This window comes from Crinia signifera, chromosome 4 (assembly GCF_055691185.1).
Source record: "Crinia signifera chromosome 4, ASM5569118v1, whole genome shotgun sequence".
NCBI classification, from domain to species: Eukaryota; Metazoa; Chordata; class Amphibia; order Anura; family Myobatrachidae; genus Crinia; species Crinia signifera.
In genome coordinates this window covers 267532623-267553376 of record NC_139220.1, presented here as the reverse complement: position 1 = coordinate 267553376, position 20754 = coordinate 267532623, and the positions used below count along the sequence as shown (strand labels likewise).

The following is a 20754-nucleotide window of genomic DNA, read 5'->3' as shown; positions in this document are numbered from 1 at the left end:
GGCCACAGGTGACTTAATTAGTAACTCAGTCAGTCTGATATAACTATCTGTGCTGAGCCATGGATATACCTATAACCTGGACCGTTGGGGTGCCTTGAAGACCGCGGTTGGGAACCTCTGGCTTAACACAAATCTTCCACAGTTAATTACTCAGAACACATTTCTTGCTGAAATCTCCCTGTGTGTATGCCCCAAAAGAGTGACGTTCTTATGATCACCAAGCTTAAATGGTGCTCCAACCAAACGCATCCTGCCATGTGTATGAAAGTGACAGGTATGGGCCTACACCTGTAGCGATGTGTGTAGATGAGTGTTCTGAGCGATGCTAGCACTGCACAGCACAGTGAGAACACTGGCCCCGACCGATTAATAACCAGCAACGCATGGGGATAGACATCGCTATCACCCCTACACACACAGCAATGATGGGGCATTTTCTGAGTGATGTAGTTAATTTAAGTAACATCGCTCAAAAGATGTCTGTATATCACTACGTGTGTGGGGCCTACTGATTGGCTGGAGCACCATTTCAGATAAGTAACCAGTGATAACTAGAATATCGCTTATTATTAAATCTGCCCCCATAGTGATACCATGCTATATTGTTGTTCAGATATAAGGAGGGGACCCTGTTCCCATTCAAACAGGTGCAGTAGGTACCATTTTCTGGATCTAGAGTCTCAAAAAAACAAAACCCTCAGGCATGAGTTTATGGTCTGACTGGGAAACAGCCCCTCATAGTAGTATAACCAGTTATCAGAAGTACAGTATAGTGATGTTTAGAATTTAATTGTCTTGAATTATTGTGAATGATTTTGTAGTGATTTGAGTTTTGATGTGTGAGTACGAGAGTTACAAGTGTGTAGGAGTGGTGTACTGGGGTGCACAGCGGTAATGAGTGGTGCGGCCCTGCGGAGACCTCTCAGTAGTACTGCATACAAAAACAAGGTTGCAGGTGCATAATTCAAACTCCCAAATTATTAATAATAATCACTTTGCATTTTTAGCAATGTTCTTTGCATAGTTATGGCCATAAGTAATGGCTTGCCCACCGCATCCAGGTGCCCTCATTAGTCAGGCAAGTCCGTAACATTTTGGGGGGTACAAATCTAGGGTGCGGGGCACCCCAAAGCAAAGAAGCTGAGTGAACCCCAGGCAACACAAAAGTGAAAAAAATATAGTGAAAAATGAGAGAGAGACTGCTTAAACTAGCAGGGGTAAATTAGTGAGAGGTAACGAGGTGAGAAATTAAGTAGTGAGAGGTAAAGTAGTGAGGAGTGAAGGTGGGAAATGAGTTACATTGAAACACAAAATAGGGATATAAGTAAATATGAAAATAAGTGTTAATCTGTGTTGCCCCTGAGGCCAAACAGCCACAGCAGTCCAGGGGAACCCACAGCCCAGAAATGCACCCCCCCATTTGATAACCCGATATGCATTTGTGCAGGACTCACCTTGCTCTGCATGCAGTCTAAGAAATGTCAAGAACCTAATTCAAACCGATATATATAGTAGGACAGGTGGGCGTGGGTGCTACCACCATGCAGAAGTGTGTACACCAACAATTGTGCATCAGTGTTAACTGTATAAAACTAGGTTTCAAAATGATAAACGGGAAAATCAATCTGTGTGGTGATTATACAGTGTGTCAGATGGCCAGATAGGCAAGTAAGAAGGAAGATTTCAAATGCAAAAGGACTGCGCATCTGACAAATGCAAGCTGAGCCAATGGGACGGGATGGGCTGGTCCAGCTGAGAGAAGACTTGGCCTAGAACAGGGATGGGTAACTTAGAACTCCAGCTGTTTTTAAACTACACATCCCAGCATGCCTTGCAACAGTTTTAGCATGGCCAGATAGAAAAAATTGTAGCAGAGTATGCTGGTATGTGTAGTTCAACAACAGCTGGAGTGCCAAAGGTTCCCCATCCCTGACCTAGAAGCTCCACTGTATGGCATTGACATCTATTAGGTCAACCACTGAAGGTTGACAGGCCTAAGGTCGATAACCTGAAAAGGTCGACATGGTTTTAGGTCAACATGGGTTTTTCCTTTTTTTATTATTTATTTTTATTACCTGACACAGACAAGTGAAACAAAATCACAAAAAGCAGCAGCGCTTTCGCGAGAACCTGTGCATTTTCCAACTATTTTTTCCTGGGCAGCCTGAAAAAAAGGCTTGGGAGAAACATCAGGAAAAATGATGTTTCTTCAGATCTAATTGGATACCCCCTTCCTTGGAAAACTTAATCTCCAGCAGAGCATCAGATGTGGGAAGCACAGGACACTAAAGGTGGGGCCCCGGCGAGCGCGCCTTTATCTTGCTGTCTGCTGCAGTGAGGGAGGTGCCGGCCGCCACAGTCATATGTGTTTGGCATCCTACCCCTGCTACTGCAATCGTATATATATCACCCTACTCCACAATCACAGTGACACCAGTGTTTGGGGAGGGGGGCAGCAAGGGGGAAGCTTGCTCCCGTAACATGCAGAGCAGAGGAGGGCAGCAGCAGGAGCCCAAGCATCTCCTGTCCTTGCAGTGCCTGCTTTGACTCTCCTTCCTCTGTCTCACACAAGGGGCTGGGAGACATACAGAGAAGGGAGGGGGCAGAGTGGGGGACATACAGTGAAGGAGGGTCAGGCTTGGGGACATACAATGAATGGAGGCACTGATGGACATTAACAGAAGGGGGGGGCAGCCTGGGGGACATAGAGTGAATGGGGGCAGATTGGGGGACCATTCTGATGTGATTAATGTTTCAAAGAATGTCAGGCTGAATGGTCGGCCCCCACACATCTACACTTCACCAAATCTGGCCCTCGTCGCAAAAAGTTTGGACACCCCTGGTCTAAATGTACCTTGTCCCCTCACATCGCTCGCCATGCTTCGGGCTCGGTGCCTCGCTGCTTTCGGCACACTATTTTATTCTCCCACCACGCCTTAGAGGATGGTAGGGCATGAAATTCCACCTGTCGGCTGAAAATTTTGTAAAAAAAAATGCATGTCAACCTTTTCCATGTCGACCGTTTGACCATATCGATCTTTAGACCCTATTGATCTATTGTGTGTCGACCTTTTGACTGTCTACCATGATTCAGTCTATGATCAGTCCGGATACCCAAGTTCAGTACCTGGGATAGTACATAAATTTTGTTTCATGTTTTAAAACCTTGTTTCATGCACAAATAAATCACGTGTGTGCATTTCAGGTGTTTGATGTGTTTTTACAACATAAATGCATGATACCTCATTGAAATGTAAAAATATTCAGAAATACAGAATCCATTATCCAAAATGTTTCTGGTACTGAGCATTTTGGATAAGGGATACTTAACCTGTAATGAGCTACATGCAAGAGACCATGTAAAGTGTAACAGTAGTGACATCATAGAACTTGATGGTGGATAAGAACCATTTAGGCAACCCAGGTAGACGGACACACTTACATACTAGGGTTAGTTTCTCTCAGGAGCCAATTAACCTACCAGGGTATTTCTATAAAGAGCAAAGGGTACTTCTTTACTTTCACGGCGCCACTAGATAGGACAGATAGGATACGATTTTGTATGCGATTTGACATAAGATATCGCATAAGATATAGGATAAGATTTACTATCCATTTCATTACCCCACTATCCACTAGGGCGTGGAGTTGATTTTATATAGCGTGGCGAGCGCAGCGAGCCACCGAGCCCGAAGCGTGGCGAGCGCAGCGAGCCCCGCGAGGGGACACGGATGTTGTTTCAAAGCAAGTCCCCAATATTGCATGCCATTTGCATGCAATTCCATAAAATACATTCCGTGTCCGCTCGCCACGCTTCGGTGGCTCGCTGCGCTCGCCACGCTATATAAAATCAACTCCACACCCTAGTGGATAGTGGGGTAATGAAATGGATAGTAAATCTTATCCTATATCTTATGCGATATCTTATGTCAAATCGCATACAAAATCGTATCCTATCTAGTATCCTATCTGTCCTATCTAGTGGCGCCGTGAAAGTAAAGAAGTACCGAGCAAAGAAACCCACACAGGTACAGGGAGAATATGGAATTAGGACTATGGTGGAAATGAAACCCAGGACCTCTGTGCTGTGTGGTAGCAATGCTAACCATTACACCACCCGTGCTGCCCCAGGATAGATTGTTAGGTAATTAGGGGTCAGCATGGTAAAGGTGCAAGAAATGATTGCTTGGCAGGGAGGGCAGGCTATAAGACAGACTGGAAATCAGACATGGGTCATTAAACAATAAGGCACACAGTATCTCTTCTTGTTTTTGTACATTACACTTGTTGTTGAGCAAAGTGTATTATAACTTTATTAGTGCTTACAGGTACTAAAATATTTTCTCTATCATTTGAGTGTTTCTTTGCAGCAGCTGCTCTAGGACCTAGATAGAAATATTCTAGATAAAAGGTGTGCAGACTGTATTGTAGTCACCTTGTTAGGAGATGACAGCATTCGCTCGGTAGGACAACTATGATGTGCAATATCTGTAGCTTCATATAAATACATTTCCATACACTCTATTGTAGCAGCCTTTGGGCCAGATGCACGAAGCTTCAAAAGTGATCAAATGGAGCGTGATAAACAGCCAGCCAATCAGCTCCTGCCTGACATTTTTCAAAACACAGTCTGACATGGCAGTTGGGAGCTGATTGGCTGGTTGTTGATCACTCTCCATTTGATCACCTTTGAAGCTTAGTGCATCTGGCCCTTTGTGACCACAAGCTTACGCTAGAGCCCTATAGAGGGCTTACATATTGCAGCTCTTCCCAGTGGTTATTACACATCCTGATTCTGTCACTTTCAGGGTTTTGGGACAGACGTGAATATTCTCAGCCCATGCATCCCTTTAATCTCTTGCTGTAGAGCCTAGAAATGAAGAGAATGGGGATTAAGGAACGCCACATAACATAAAGAGCTGGTTTAAAGAAAAATTGTAGCATGCCAACGGTTCTAAGCAGAACGGAGATCTATCCAAATTTGAAAAGTTTTCCTGACTGATCTGGACACATCTACATTTGTAAAAACAAAAATGATTCCCGCACCAGTCTCTTATATTTATGGGACAGTCACATCTCCTCTAATGTAAATATTTTGTAGGAAATTTCCTTAGATTTCTGTTTTGAGGAGGTGCTACCTACTACTTAGGTAAAGACACACATACGAAACAAGAAAAGTAAGTATAATGTAGGTGCACCGACAGTCACAATGTCTGTTTTTAAGATTTAACTTTTATTATTTATTCATTTAAAAAGGTGAAATATTAAAATATGAAAGAAATAAAGAAAGAAATATAGAAATTTAAAAATATCAATGACCACTGCTCCCCAACCTAAATTTTTGCAGGGTTCCTATTATCCCTGTATGTTTCCTATATGTTTGGATTATAGCACTTTCTCTTGTAGTTTTATACAGAGATGTCTGTGCTTATGTTGCGAACTCCTATTTTGTTACACTGATGTATCAGATTTTAATGTTACAATGCAGGTTCCAAATAATGTGTATCCATTCCTGTTTATTTAGTAAATTCTTACACATAAGGTCCTGACTATTAAATATTCCTTATAGGGCGTTCAATTAATGAGCTGATGTGTAATTGGAGCTCCAATTTACACATCAGCTCATTAATTGAACGCCCTATAAGGAATATTTGGTACTTATGAGTTATCTGGGCGCCCGATTTTTTGATTGTATGCCTTAAGTTAAGGCATACAATCAGATGCGATGCGATATCGCATCGCATGCGACCATCGGATGCGATGACCCGATTTTTCCATAGGAATCAATGTTAAAATGGACTGAGTCCATTTTAACATGGAATTCAATGGGAAAAAGGGGTCCTTTTCATACCCCTACTATCCAAGTGGGCATGGAGTTGGATATAAACCTGTGGCGAGCGTAGCGAGCCACCGAGCCCGAAGCGAGCCCCGCGAGGGGACGGTATTCTGTGTCCGCTCGCCACGCTTCGGGCTCGGTGGCTCGCTACGCTCGCCACAGGTTTATATCCGACTCCATGCCCACTTGGATAGTAGGGGTATGAAAAGGACCCCTTTTTCCCATTGAATTCCATGTTAAAATGGACTCAGTCCATTTTAACATTGATTCCTATGGAAAAATCGGGTCATCGCATCGCATCCGATGGTCGCATGCGATGCGATGCGATGTGCCCGATCCGACCCGATTTAGAAATCGGGCGCCCGGATAACTCATAAGTACCGAATATTTAATAGTCAGGACCTTATGTGTAAGAATTTACTAAATAAACAGGAATGGATACACATTATTAGGAACCTGCATTGTAACATTAAAATCTGATACATCAGTGTAACAAAATAGGAGTTCGCAACATAAGCACAGACATCTCTGTATAAAACTACAAGAGAAAGTGCTATAATCCAAACATATAGGAAACATGCAGGGATAATAGGAACCCTGCAAAAATTTAGGTTGGGGAGCAGTGGTCATTGATATTTTTAAATTTCTATATTTCTTTCTTTATTTCTTTCATATTTTAATATTTCACCTTTTTAAATGAATAAATAATAAAAGTTAAATCTTAAAAACAGACATTGTGACTGTCGGTGCACCTACATTATACTTACTTTTCTTGTTTCGTATGTACATCTACATTTGTGTCTACTGGAACAACTGTGAACCCCCCTCACATTGAGAGGTCCATTTACTAAGCCTTTGATGGTGATGAGGTGGACAGAGATAAAGGTACCGATTTAGACCCGTTTGGCTGGGTTGGTAACGACCGTGCATGCACAAGGTACGCTGTGCACATGTATGAGCCATTCACTCGTTGCTAGCAGGTTGACTGTATTTGGAGTGCGGGGTGGGGGCATGCTTTTGGCGGGGTGGGGGCTACCTGTTCCCTGGGCTCCGAACACTCGCAGCCCAGCAAGTAGGACTGAATCAGGTCCAAAGTCCTAGCCAATCAGCTCCTAACTGTGATGTTACAGGCTGTGTTTGAAAAAATGACAGGTAAAAGTTGATTGGCCGGTACTTTATCTTCATCCAAGCCTTAGTAATAGATCCTTGAGCTTGCAGCAATATCATAACGAAAGTCTTTAATAAATGACTAAGTAGTAGTGAGCGAGTGTCACCATGTTCAGGGGAAAAGACTATGTCCACAAACTGCAATGGAGTCAAATGTATGAAATTTTGGAGGTTCATTGTAAAGAGAAGTTATTAATAAGTGCAAAAAGACACACGATTGTGTGCACAGGACAGGTGCCAAAGCCCTCCACATAGCATCAGTCTAGTGCCAATACACTGTGCTGCTCTCCAGACATGAGAGAGATCTCCTGTGCAGCACAGAGCCGGCAGATGAGGTAGCCAAGGACTGGGATGTCCCCAGTGCGGTGTATGGTCAATGACACCTGCAGCTATTAATATAGATAGCTGCACCTGTCGGAACGGTCACTGCTATCAACCGTTCATACACTGCCCCACATATCAGCACGCTATCTTGTATACTGCAGCGCCGATGACAAGGACGCATTTCTCCTTCTTCATACATGGAGAAGCGTGTGCAGATAACAGCTGATACCGTTTCTGCCCCATATCGAACCTTCATACATCTACCCCATTGTCTATTTGTATTTCATGTGTGTTAATAAAGCTTTACAAAAAAAAATATATATGCTAGTCAGCAAGTCCTAGATTAAGCATAGAAAAGGATACTCACATCATTAATCATTTGATGCTGCTGTACTATGCGTTTCTCTCTGAACTCTTCAGACTCTATATGGATTTCATACATTGCCCCACACCCACCTGTAAAATATAGGCTTCTTTTAAATACTGCTCAAAATACATCTACTGAAAAGCATTTAACAACCTTCATCACACCAACTATTATGAGGGTAACTTCTTATAATAAGGGCTTTAGTATCCACATCAGATGTTAGTCACCTACAATATGCAGAATTTCTGGAGATAAGATAGAGTGAAGAACTGTATTCTCTCCATCAAACTGAGTAATGGAGAATGTGATTGGGTAGCAACTGACCCCAAGCAATGACATGAAAGCCGTGTACACACGGCAGCCATAGGGGCTGATATCGCTGGGAATATGGTCGCTGGCGACCATATTGCCAGTGATGGGAGTGAGCCCCAGCGATAAATCGCCGGGTGCGCGCTCCCGTTTTCAGCCCCGTTCTAATCGATGGTCGCAGGAGCTTGCTCCTGCGACCAGCTGATTACCTCTGCGGCACCGCCGGCAGGTTTCTTTTCATCAGCGACCATCTCTGGTCGCTGATGAAAAGGGGGCATTGAGCGATATATCACCCCGTGTGTACGCACCTTTAGATGTCCATATTAACTTAATCTGATTCTTCTGGTGAAGAGTTTTCATTCAAACACAGTTGAAATAATGTATACTGTGATCATAACATTATGGTTTAATGATTATATAGATGATGTACATGGAGAAAGCAATGAAAAGGTTTTATTGTGCTATCAGACTGAGGAAAAAAAAAATTCTGAATTTTTCTTCAAGGTACGCCTATGCCAAACATTCCCTATTGAGAAATGAAGAACCAAATATTAAAGTAAATTGTTCTTATATATCCTTAGGTTAATTTCTGTTTGTTCACATATTGTATGATTGGAACCAACAACATAGGGATGTAACTAGTGCTTTAATGGGGAGTCAGCACAGTAGAGAGGAGGAGACCAAGGGTGGAAGATGCTAGGAGACAGGGTGGACACTGATATGTCAGTTATGGAATGAAGACAGCACTCAGTGGGACAGATGCATTAAGCCTGGTGAATGGATGAAGTGGAAGGTGATAACGCACCAGCCAATCAACTCATAACTATCATTTTTCAAACACAGTTGGCTGGTGCATGATCTTCTACTTTATCTCTTCACCAGGCTTAATACATCAGCCCCAGTGTCTTGTAATTCCATGAAAGAATACTGCATTTAGTACATACTTTGGTACTTGTGTATTATCACGGAGCCCATCGCATCACATATCATAAGGCATGCGATGGTATGTGATATCGCGCGATGTTCTACAAGGTCATACAATTTTAAAATTTAAATGCACCCCCACTCCACCCCACCAGTATAAACGTGAACCCTAAGCGTGGCGAGCGCAGCGAGCCCGCGAGGGGCGGCGGTACGCGTCCTCCGACCTTTTCATACCTCCACTATCCACGTCGGAGTGGAGTTGATTTTATAAAGTGTGGCGAGCGCAGCGAGCCCCGCATAACTTCACAGGTATACGCGTCCCCTCGCTGCGCTCGCCACACTTTATAAAATCAACTCCACGCCGACGTGGATAGTCGCTGCGCTAGCCACGCTTCGGGTTCACGTTTATACTGGGGGGTGGCGTGGGGGTGCATTTAACATTGTAAGCACCCATTAGGGTGCTTATACAATTTTTCATCGCATAGGGGGCTAAAATCGCATCGCATGCGATGAAAAATTGCGCGATCACATATCGGGGGTGCTGTGATAGTACAAAAGTACCCATACTTTAATGTATTAAATGCACTATTGCAGGCATGTCCAAACTGTGGCCCTCCAGCTGTTGTGAAAGTACACATCCCAGCATGCCTTGCCACAGTTTTAGCATTCCCTAATAGCAAAACTGTGGCAAGGCATGATGGGACTTGTAGTTTCACCACAGCTGGAGGGCCATAGTTTGGACATGCCTGCACTATTGTTTTACAGAATTACAAGACTCTGATGTACATTTATCAAGCATTAAAAAAAAAAAAGGGGTGGTTTAGCCTCATATTAGGTACCACAGCAGGCATCTCCGATATCTCCATTCACGTTCGCAGCCACATCATAGGTTTCTGTGGGGGATGAAATGCTGCCAGATATAACAATATCCAGAATGCGAAGTCTGTGCTACACATTGCTGGTATAGTTTAAACAGGGTTCCCCAGATACCTTCCATCGGATATGTCCGTCATGCAAAGCGGTCAGTGGGGACTGTGCATGCGCAACAGTCACGGCACCACGCATTGTTTTCAGAGCTCCTGTCCTTGGGAAGAGCCAAGAAGAAGAGAGAACCACAAAATCTTGTATCCAAAGCAAATAATTGCCGGAGTCTCTGTTAAAAGGTCCACAGTGCTTAACGGTAGAAAAGTCCTGGGAGCCAGGTACCGTGCTCATGAGTAAGCACAGGTTGTGTGTGCCCAGCCAGAACACATGTGCAGGAAACTGATCAGTACTGGTCTGGGGCTGGTAGCATCATGGTCTGTGTGCTGCAGCGTGACTGTGGCAGGCACTGCAGTCATTTCTGACCCAGTAGCAGGTGCATCCTCTGCACCTACAGTAGTTACGCCACTGCAGCAAGCACAAGTTTTGCCTATTGCAAGGACCATAAATGCACCCCAGGGCACACAGTTTGAGAACTACTGCCCTAACATATAAATGATGGAATACAGTGGATTTACAGCAGGTAGACAGTCTCTTTATATGTAGCATAAATAAATGCACATTACCTGAAATATCAACAACCCGAACAGAAGCGGCCAATGGAAACTTGTCTTTCAGCACTTGCATAATCTTGTCTTCCCCTTCAGTCACAGATGCAAATGATCTTCTAACACTGCAGAGGACACACGTCTGTATTTGGAATAAAGATTTATTTTAAAGAAAATGTTGTGATACCTGGAAACAGCGGCTATATACTTTCTATGAAACAATTCTCTCCAGGATAAATTGAGGGGCAGGGAAACGGGTATGCCTGGTCATCAGACCTGGCTCCCATTTACAGCAATGGGGGAGCCCAACCTTCGGACCGCAGTCCGTATGGAGGTTGGGTGGGGGGAGCACACAGCCTCCGCTGCTGTCTGCTGTACTGTGCAGACAGCAGCGTCAGAGAGGCGGTGAATAAATGCCTGTATGCAGCATCCATTCACCTCGCAGACGGGGGGGCTAGCAGTGCACAGAGGCTGAAACCTGCCCAGCAGTCTACCTTGCCTTGGCGTTCGGCGGTCCCGGCGCTTGGAGAGGATGTCATCTCCAAGCGCCACCCCCATTTAAACTGCGGGTCAGCACCGCAGTGTAAACTGGAAAAATCCTGGATCCGACCTGGATTGGAACTGTTTTCCAAAAACCAGGTCAGATCCGGGATTTTGGTGTAAAAGGGGTAGAGGGGAAATGCTTACCTGGTTGCTCAGTCTGCGGAAAGGTCAAGTCATGACAGTACCTGTATTGTGTCCCTCCTGAAGAGGGTCATGTTGGGAGGTATGCCTGTATGTTCTATACCAGTATCTGATGGTCAAATGTGCAATACCCAATAGCACAACCAACCCTGGGCTGCTATTGAGCCCCCAAATCGCTCTCCCTAAAGGAGTGGCCCTCAGCAGGGGGGCAATACCACGAGCTACTCACCCTCGTCCTAGCCAGCATGTGAGCGGCGGCTGCCCACATTGTCCTGCCGGCACACAGGGAGAGATCCACTCTCAATGTCAACTCTCTACAAAACCATGCACCGACCTAACAGCCTCGCGCCGCACAACTATGACACCTGCAGACGCGACGGCGGCCATGTCTGTTATGGGCAAGAAAGGCAAGCTACCTCATTTTATTTTATCTCCTTAACCACCCCGAGCTACGACGCTAGTGGTGGTTAAGGAGAGACATAAAAGCGCAGTGTATACTCTGTTTTATTTTTCACTTCGACCGTTGATAGCACTCGGGCGTCTCTATCAAAACATGGCGTCCATTACTGACGTTATGATATAATGGTTATAGGGCGGAGAGAAGTGACGTAATTAATCCTATGTCAGCCGATCGCCACACCAGGGCACTAGAGGGAGCAAGTGAGTTAGTGAGAATGCGCATGCGCTATGTGCTGCTACAGTATTTCTATGTGCTGGTGTAGTGTAGATTATAAAACCCTATATGCTTCATATTGGGCTACTGCAGTAATCATGAAGTTGCGTTCTGTGTGAGTGACACCAGACAGCTTTCAGCTGCACACTTTATAATTAAATAAGCCATTACCACACCACTTCCTTTCTCCTGAGTACGGTTACCACCTTTGTGTTTTATGGTAGTGTCTAGATCCCGTGTTTATAGATTCCCAGACAGTGACACACCCACAACACATTTTAGCCGCCCCCAGTCCCACCCCTTGACCTGTCATCATTTTTTAATTTATTTTTTTCAGCTGAATAAGAACTTTTTATTATCAATACAAAAAAACAGTACAGAAACTAAAGTAAACAAGTAATTCTAGGGATTGCTTCTATGTTACTGTACACTCATCATGTGCCCTCAAGAATGAGTCATTATCCCCCAAAGTGCCAACATCGCTGCAAGAGATCCCCAAAACATCTGCCATAAATACCAGCGTCGCCCACTCTTATTTTTTTAACATTTCTTTCAATTCTATTCTTCATTTTGCACACCGTAATGCCACACACCCGATGCCCATAACATGTTACGCCACACACTGCGATGCCCATTACATTAGTTAATGCTTGTTGCCAAGTGTGAGTTTAAGCAGGCAGCAGGCAGCCAGCCAGGCAACCACTATCAGGCAACAGCCTGGGACATGGGAGATAGTCACTGTGCAGACCTGGCTGCTCGCTCACTGGCTATTTTAAATCTCGCGCCAGCTCGCGGTCCGGCTCCACTCCTGATTGGCTGCTGAGCTGCAAGATTTTAAATACGAGGACGAGCAGCCATGTCGAGCAGCCAGGTCCACGCAGCTGCTATCTACCGTGTCCCGACTCCAGTCCTGGCGCATCTCCTCACCTCATCCTAGTGGCAACACGGTTCCCGGACATTGTATAGTCCGGGAATGCCACCCAACCGGACTCCGGACTCCGGACACCCGGCATAATTACCGGACTGTCTGGAGTAATCCCAGACGGGTGGTAACCCTACTCCTGAGGAAGCAATTGCCCTAACAAAATTATTGAGTTCTCTCCTGCATCTACTAATGTTGCAGGAGATGCCAGAGGAAAAAGTCACAGTATCTAATGGTGCCCATACACTTATGCGAGGTATTGCATGGCTTCCTTGCATGCGGTACCCTGCCAACTGCAGGTCGACAGGATCGCGCACAATACATTGTATGCACTTACTGTATACTAATGCATACAGTGTATGGTATAGGTACAAGGTATATGATACACCCCACCCAAATTTAACTCTCTCTGCACATGTTACATCTGCCCCACCAATCAGTTAGGAAAAATGACAGTTAGGAGCTGATTGGCTGGTGCATTATCACCTTCCACTTTATCTCATCACCAGGCTTAATATATCTGCCCCCATGTGTGGGCACCATTAGTGTAGCACTTGCAATCTCTTGCACATCAGATAACAATTCAGTGGTAAAGCACATATGGTTTGACACTTTTCACTTGATTTCTCATCCAGATCAGAAACAAGTGCTTCTGAGGAAACCATCAGATATCAGATAGTGTGGATGGAGAAACATGTCAACCTAATGGAATCTGCTATCCAGCAACACCAGTTGACCCCAAAGCTGCTCGTTTACAACTGGACCCCTTTATCTCCCCACGGATACCCGCTTGGCTGCACCAAGGAGTGACCTGCGGTGATCTCATCGGTGCTGACACCTGGCCGGGTGAGTGTGATGCCTCTTTGCCATCAGAGAAGAAAGCGAGAGGTGGGGGTGTGTGGATCTGCTCCCGGCGCAGGCTCATATTCCAACAGAGCTACGCCAGTTGTAGCGGGCCACCAACATCAAATCACCCCCACTACACAGCCCTAACCTCGCTCACTACACCCATTATACAGCGGACACCGTATATAAAAAGGAGACTTTTTCTTTCCAAATTGGGATCCCCAAACATTTAAAGTAACAAACATTAAGGAGTTTGTCCCCCGGTGCCTATCTTGGCACTTCATAGATTAGAACACTAGAGGCTCCCCACCTAAAGGAGACTGATATAAAGTGGGTAAGAGCCAACCTAAAGTGGATACATTTATAGGTTAACTGTGGATGCTGCTGGACATATGTTATGCTTTTATATTTAACTTGAATATTGATTTTTTCTATTATTCTTTTTTATCTTTATAATAAATTGTTATCTATGTGTGCAAATATACATGTGAAATGTTAATACATTTTCTTATATAATAACACAAAATATGGTTTAGGTATTGCGCTCATCCAATAACGAGCTGCAACTCCAAGAAATGCTCTCCTGTTAGTGAGAGACACAAAGATAGACACAAGTACAAATGGGGTTTTTTTCTGGAGTGCGCTCTAATTGTACCACCTAGCACCACTACATAATAAACATGATGTTACAATCATATATTGGAGTGAAATTCTGATGTTCAACAATAAAACGTAGACTTCGTTTGAGATGAAATTCTTTATTTACAAGCCCTACATTACATTTTCTTATATACATTAAATAATTATTTAATCAACTCAGTGCGCTCTCTTAAATTATAAAATTTAGCTAAAGAACAATTGAATATGTTTTTACAGGTATTTAACATGTTACTTTCGTCTGTAGATCTTTGTGGATGGACATGACTGGAGAACCACATACAATTAGTTCTAGAGTCAGCTAACCTGAAGAGCAATTGGTGGAAACAATTTGGGTCTCATACCATTTCGTTGAACTAAAACATTTATATATTTGTGTCTTGAGCAAAGTTGATAAAGAGTCGATAAAGCCCTCCCAAATCTGAAAGAATTGTTCCGTGCGTTCTTTCTTATGGAGAGAGGCTTCCACCCACTCCATGTGGAATACGTGGAAAAGTTTCACTCTAAATAACTGAACTGTGGGGGGCTCCGTTTGGATCCATTGGTGGAAGATACATTTACGGGCCTCCCGCTGAGATGATTAACATAATTTTCTTACTATCTGGTAAAATTGGGACGTTAGGGGGAAAGATTCCCAAAAGTGTCGATTCTGCTGTCAGCGGAAGGTGGTTTAACAGAAAAGTCATTGAAAACCCTTGTACTTGTTTCCAAAAGTGGGATGTAAGTGGGCAATTCCACATTGAATGCTTAAACGTAGCACCCAAACTACCACATGTATGGGCACTTTTAAGACCCCCATACACTTATGCGATATGGGACGATTTCACCTGATTCCGAGGGATCAGGCTGAGAAATTGGGTAAAAGTGGACTAAATAGCATACGTTTGACGTCAGAGGTTGGACCTCCAACTCGACCCTCCTCCCTGTGGCAAGGAACATGGGGGTTTATTCTAGTTCATTCTTTCTGACAAAATCCTTCTTAGATGGACAAAACCATGTGCACTGCAGGGGGGCAGATGTAACATGTGCAGAGAGAATTAGATTTGGGTGAGTTATTTTGTTTCTGTGCAGGGAAAATACTGACTGCATGATTTTACACTTCAATATAGATCTCACTTTGAAGAAAAACCCCACCCAAATCTAATTCTCTCTGCACAAGTAACATCTGCCCCACCCGAAGTGCACATGGTTTTGTCCATCTAAGAAGGATTTTGTCAGAAAGAATGGACTAGAATAACCCCCATGGTCACATATGATGCATCAGACGCAGAAGAACCTCATGTCATGTATCGCTAGTGATACTGCCGCCTGTTAAGGTCCCGGTGGCTCAAAAGGGATCGGATGGCTATACACTGCTGCAACTTCTCGCAGTAGAGTAAGGCCACCTTCAATCTAATCATACTCAGAATAGGCAACAGAAATGTGCATTAGAAGATGCAGAGCTTGGCCTACAAATTGGTGGCGGCACACTCCTGTTTTGAAAAGCAGCTCCCCCCCACGAGACAGTGCAAGCGGTCTCATGTGCATGCGTGGATCTCAATTTGTATCCTCTGCTTTATGATCTACCAAGTGTCTCCTGCAGCCCCAACCCCTATTAAGTTAGTATGTGGAGGCTGAGGGGTGCTGTAGCGGATTATTCTGGTTGATTCGTTCAGATGCCAATTTGCATACTTGAGAGTCAACCAAACCCCGCCTTGCGAATGGTGGCCTGGCCACCACCCATTCGCAGCATGTGTTCGCACGCACTGGCTACAAATGGATGTTTTACATAAACATCCTTATGTAGCCTGGGGGGGGAACACCCACATCACTCAAATGATGTGGAACGTGCACGCATATCTAAGGTTGCTCAGAGCAACCTGAGATATGCATGCATATTCTGAGGGAAGAGGGCATGCAGCTGACATCCGGTGATGTCAGCTGGCCGACCCCGGTGCCCACACCACTGGCGGATATATATATATATATATATATATTATCCCCAATACTCCTCTCGCGCTTATATGCACAATAATATTAGAAACAACTTATACTTCAATTGCGGCTGCTTAACCACCAGGTTTCCTGAGGGCTAGGAAACAATACCCACAATACACTTCCCAAATGGTGGTATAGCGCCTGAATTAAATGTCCATATGTCACATCAAAGTTCATAAAACCAAAAGACGTTGGATTTCCAAGAGGTTCTTTATTTGACTCTTAAGTGGTTCAAACAATGTCCCAACGCGTTTCGTCTAATATAGACTTCATCAGGGGAAATAGTTCAAATTCTTCCAATAGGTATCCAGACGTGTTATACTTTGACCTTATAACGTTACAGTGAAGTTTCCTTGGAACTGGATCAGCTAACCGTCCTAATTCTTTAAGGGGATCCCGAGATAGTTTTTCTCAATGGGGATTAGGATAGTATTCTCAATGGGGATTAGGATAGTATTATGTTAGCCTATTATCTGATAAATGTGCAAATATGCAAATATCCTTAGCATTCAGTGCTGGACCAATTCTTTTAGTGTAGTCTTATATTGGATAATTATCCCAAACAGATAGCACCAGATGAATCCTCCCAAATGAGCTCCTTCTCGTACAGGGAAATCCGGTGATGTCAGCTGGCCGCCCCCGGTGCCCACACCACTGGCGGATATATATATATATATATATATATATATATATAGGCTAACTACTTCTCACCTCTATGAGGTGAAGTACCGCCACTGACCACTAGAGGCCATTTGACAGACCAATTTACTCCTTTGTGTGCTAAAAGATGTAACAGAAAGTGAAAGCAATTTTTACAGGTACACTGATCTGTTTCAAACATTTTGGATATGGAGGGAGTAAGAGCAAATAGGGACTGGAGTGGAGAGGCTAAAATCTGTTACTTTGAGCTGTGATAATTTTTACTGTAATCTGAGCTGTGAAAGTACATTGCAGAGTCTGTCATTTTCATGGGCTTTTGACCAGTATAAGAACATAATAGCATTGTGCGTACAAGCTTGGGCATGCATGGTCACCATGCCCTCTGCACTTGCCTCCTGAACTTCTCCTACAAGATCTCTTAGAAGGAAGGTTAGAAACGTCAGCATGTTAGGATGGGTGCTTCCATTAGACAGCGTTCCAGGAACTGAGGAATGCACTGGGACTAGACTAGAAACCTTTCACAAGCCCTGCAGCAATTCGGAGGTCATATAATGGAAATATACAATGAATTGCCTCTTTCCTATGTTATAATTGATGCTATAACACCATGGTTTATGTACCAGCCAGGCATTATCTCACATGTTAATGTTCATTATGCATGTCACTTAGGGTACCAACAACTCTACCTCTATCACACCAAACCTGGGTCATTAAACATGGTTTGAAGCGGTGCCAAAGATCACCATCAAATGATTTCTCCTACTTTCGTTAAGAGAAGTCAGCCTGGACTGACTTTTACAGTGCACCCCATCCGCCGAATTCAAGGTGGGCTCTGATGTGACGTCAGCCGCCCGCCCTAAGCAGGTATCAGCGCGCCTGCGTCTGACACACTCATAAAACGCTGTGCGTATCCCTGCTTCCGCCCCATGCCCACCCCTCCTGTAGCGAAATGGCCCTGCGAGTGTGAAAATCGCTAAAGCCGTTCACTACTGGGGTTCGTGCATGTGCAAACCGCGACCTTGCACGACGGGACTAAATTTGGTCTGATTAAGAGAGAGCAGTCCAAACAGCCTCGAGCGCTCTTTTCCTGCTGCTGCTTAGCCCCAATAGGAAAAATTCAATCCCAATATGATTCCAAAGAATAAGTCAAAGAAAATACATAAAAGGGCTGACCACAGCGCTGGAACAATATGTCCGATAAATCTGTAGGGTTTGCAGGGTTCAACCAATTTATCCAAAAAAACGCCACGTGAATTGCTTCAACCTATTAAAAATACAGTCACTTTATTAGTAACAAAAACAGAACAAACCAAAAAACCAATCCAAAAAAAGGATACGTATGCCACAAACAAAAAACAGTTCTTTATAAAAAGAGATTTAGCAGCTCACCGGACCTCTTGGGGACATGTGTTTTCGCCTTAAATCCACTGATGTTTAACAGGTGCCACACTGCCACTGTGGTCAGGAGGGTATGAATCACCGACAGTCGGGATCCCGACAGTCATTATCCCGACATCGGGATCCCGACTGCCTGGTCTCAGACAGCGTGACCAGCGCGACAAAGCCCCTTGCGGGCTTGCTGCGCTCGCCAAGCTGCGGGCAACAATCGGGATCCCGACGTCGGGTTAATGACTGTCGGGATCCCGTCCGGCACCCCTGTGGTCACCTTTCGGGTTTTCCCTGTGTCTGTTTGATTTCCTGGTGGTAAGGGAAAATAAGAAGAGAGGCTAGGAGCTAGGTGCACGGTTAGTTGGTAACACGCGTGCTCCCTTCCGTCCAGAATCTGCCTGCGCTGTTGCAGTCTGGCGGGGTCACGGCAGGGATGTTTGTATGCCGCGATGCTCCTAAGATGAAACAACATCTCTTCCCGGCTAGTGATCTTCCTAAGCCGCCCGGGGCCGCTGCTGACAGTGGTATGCAGACGTGGCCGCCGGCACTGCTCCCCCGTATCTGGTGGCTGTCTCCTTTCAAAACTCCGGTCTCCAGCTGCTCACCAACGCGTTTCTACCTCAGTGGGTCTTTCTGAAGGTGCCTTGAGAAAGACCCACTGAGATAGAAACGCGTTGGAGTGAATGGATACGAAGTTCCAACCAATCAGCTCCTGTCATTTGTCAAACACAGCCTGTAACATGGCAGTTATGAGCTGATTGGCTGGCACTTTATCTCCATTCATTTTATCGCAACAATCTTAATGCCAAATGATAACAGAAAATCACTTAATTTTAAGTCCATGCCCCTACAAATGTGCAAAGTCAAATTTCTACTATTTATAGGCCACAGAAAATGTTTCCTTATCTGTTTTGCAATCTTTGGTCCTGGGGTAATTCAGACCTGATCACTGATTCTTTGAAACCCAGCAATCAGTTACCCTCAGCCCCATCAAAGTGAAATCTTACCCATGTGCAAAGCTGCGAATGGCATCTACGAACCGCGTGGACATACATTCTTTTAATAATCGCTTGGGCTGCAAATTTGCAGCCCAGTGAATGGATCTAAATCGGCCCAGTAACACGTGTGAGTCTGGTGGCCGTGTGGGATGCAGGCCTAACTCAGAGGTTTATTTTAAAGAGGCAGTAATTTACATGGCCCTTTGGAAAAAACTCTCAGTTCTGCCTGTATTTTGCACAGCATTACGGCCCTTATACTGATTAATTCACTCCCCTGCATGTTCACGCAGGGGAGAGATGTTTTGAAACTGCGCATAGTCCGTTATGCACATGTGCATCCGCTTGTGCGAGCAGCCACGGCGAATAGATTATTCGCTGGCACTCGCACACATCAATGCATGTGGGGGGCATGGGTTTATGGGCTGGGGGATTTGCCCATGGGAACGCCCAGCATTTCATGGGTGTTCCCATGAAAACGCTGAGCGTGCTCATGGTAATTTCCTGATGATGCGGGTACAGGGGGTGGGCATCTGACGTTAGCAGATGTCAGATGCCCACCCGCTTCCCGTACAGGCATTTGCAGATGTAAGACACCACAGAGGCAGGCAGCTGTGCATGCGGCGGGCGGCGACTGGTGAACACGCAAATCCTAGACTTGCGAGTCAACCAGTATAAAGGCCTACATTCGGCCCTCTTTGCTCTATTAATGAGAAAATATCCAACTGGCTATTGTCATCATTAGGATCCCCATATGTATCTCTACAAAAAGGTAAGGAAAATAACATTTTAAATGTTACAATAACAAAGAGAGAGAAAAAAAAAAAACCAACACAGAGTTTGAGTGCAAAAAATAAATATAAAATTTATTAAAACACCCACAGTATTTTACTTATCAGGAATAATACATTTCACAAACAAGCTGTTTGTGGAAATTATAATAAAATACCAAAAAAATAAAAAAAAAGAAGATTCATACTTGTAATTTTTTAGGCATCCTAAAAATAAAAATTACATAACACAAAAGAGTGGAAGGAAATGTACGGGAGAAAAAAAAATTACAAAACATGGTAAATTATACAAAATAAAATTATCAGCATCAATTTACTGAACTAGTCATATCTGCAGTTTAATACACATTAATCCTATCGCCTCCGGACATTGTAAAATCTACCATTCATCAGATCAACCCCAAAATAAACTGAATTTTCAAGTAACCACAGTCACAAGTTGAGATATATTCAAGTGTGGCTTACAAGCTTAGCTCCATTGGAGAATCTTGTAGCCAGTGAATTTAAAAACAAAAAATCAAATACATCAACATCTATTTTCTAGCTAACTATACTGCATTTATTTATGCCACAAAACCAACCTTTTATTCAGTTTAACCCTTCCCCCTGCTGTTGGCACTGACAATACAAGTACGCATTATCCCCCAAACAACATGGAAAGAATTAATTCAAATACATAAAAAGATAAAAATGGACAAGCCATA

The 20754-nt window shown here is 44.1% G+C and overlaps 1 protein-coding gene and 1 long non-coding RNA gene across 2 annotated transcripts; one reads left to right on the top strand and one right to left on the bottom strand.

The window, feature by feature from the left end:
• Nucleotides 1-4260: 4260 nt before the first annotated feature.
• Nucleotides 4261-11586, bottom strand: BOLA3 (bolA family member 3). The gene is made up of 4 exons (XM_083184507.1): nt 11370-11586; nt 10475-10598; nt 7695-7783; nt 4261-4870 (listed from the first exon to the last, which is right to left on the bottom strand). Exons 1-4 carry the CDS (start codon nt 11406-11408, stop codon nt 4805-4807), a joined length of 318 nt encoding a protein of 105 aa, XP_083040633.1. The 5' UTR covers nt 11409-11586; the 3' UTR covers nt 4261-4804.
• Nucleotides 11166-14649, top strand: LOC146075354 (uncharacterized). The gene is made up of 3 exons (XR_014473561.1): nt 11166-11547; nt 13371-13581; nt 14486-14649. It is a non-coding gene; the product is annotated as an uncharacterized LOC146075354 (long non-coding RNA).
• The last annotated feature ends 6105 nt before the right edge of the window (nt 14650-20754 follow it).

What these genes read in the sequence shown, in the direction of transcription:
- BOLA3 (XM_083184507.1), bottom strand. Translation starts at nt 11,408, where the DNA reads ATGTGGGCAGCCGCCGCTCACATGCTGGCTAGGACGAGG. An exon ending in ACATGCTGGCTAGGACGAGG is followed by an intron (nt 10,599 to 11,369) that starts GTGAGTAGCTCG and finishes TTCCAAATACAG; the next exon opens with ACGTGTGTCCTCTGCAGTGT. An exon ending in AGCATCAAATGATTAATGAT is followed by an intron (nt 4,871 to 7,694) that starts GTGAGTATCCTT and finishes CTTCATTTCTAG; the next exon opens with GCTCTACAGCAAGAGATTAA.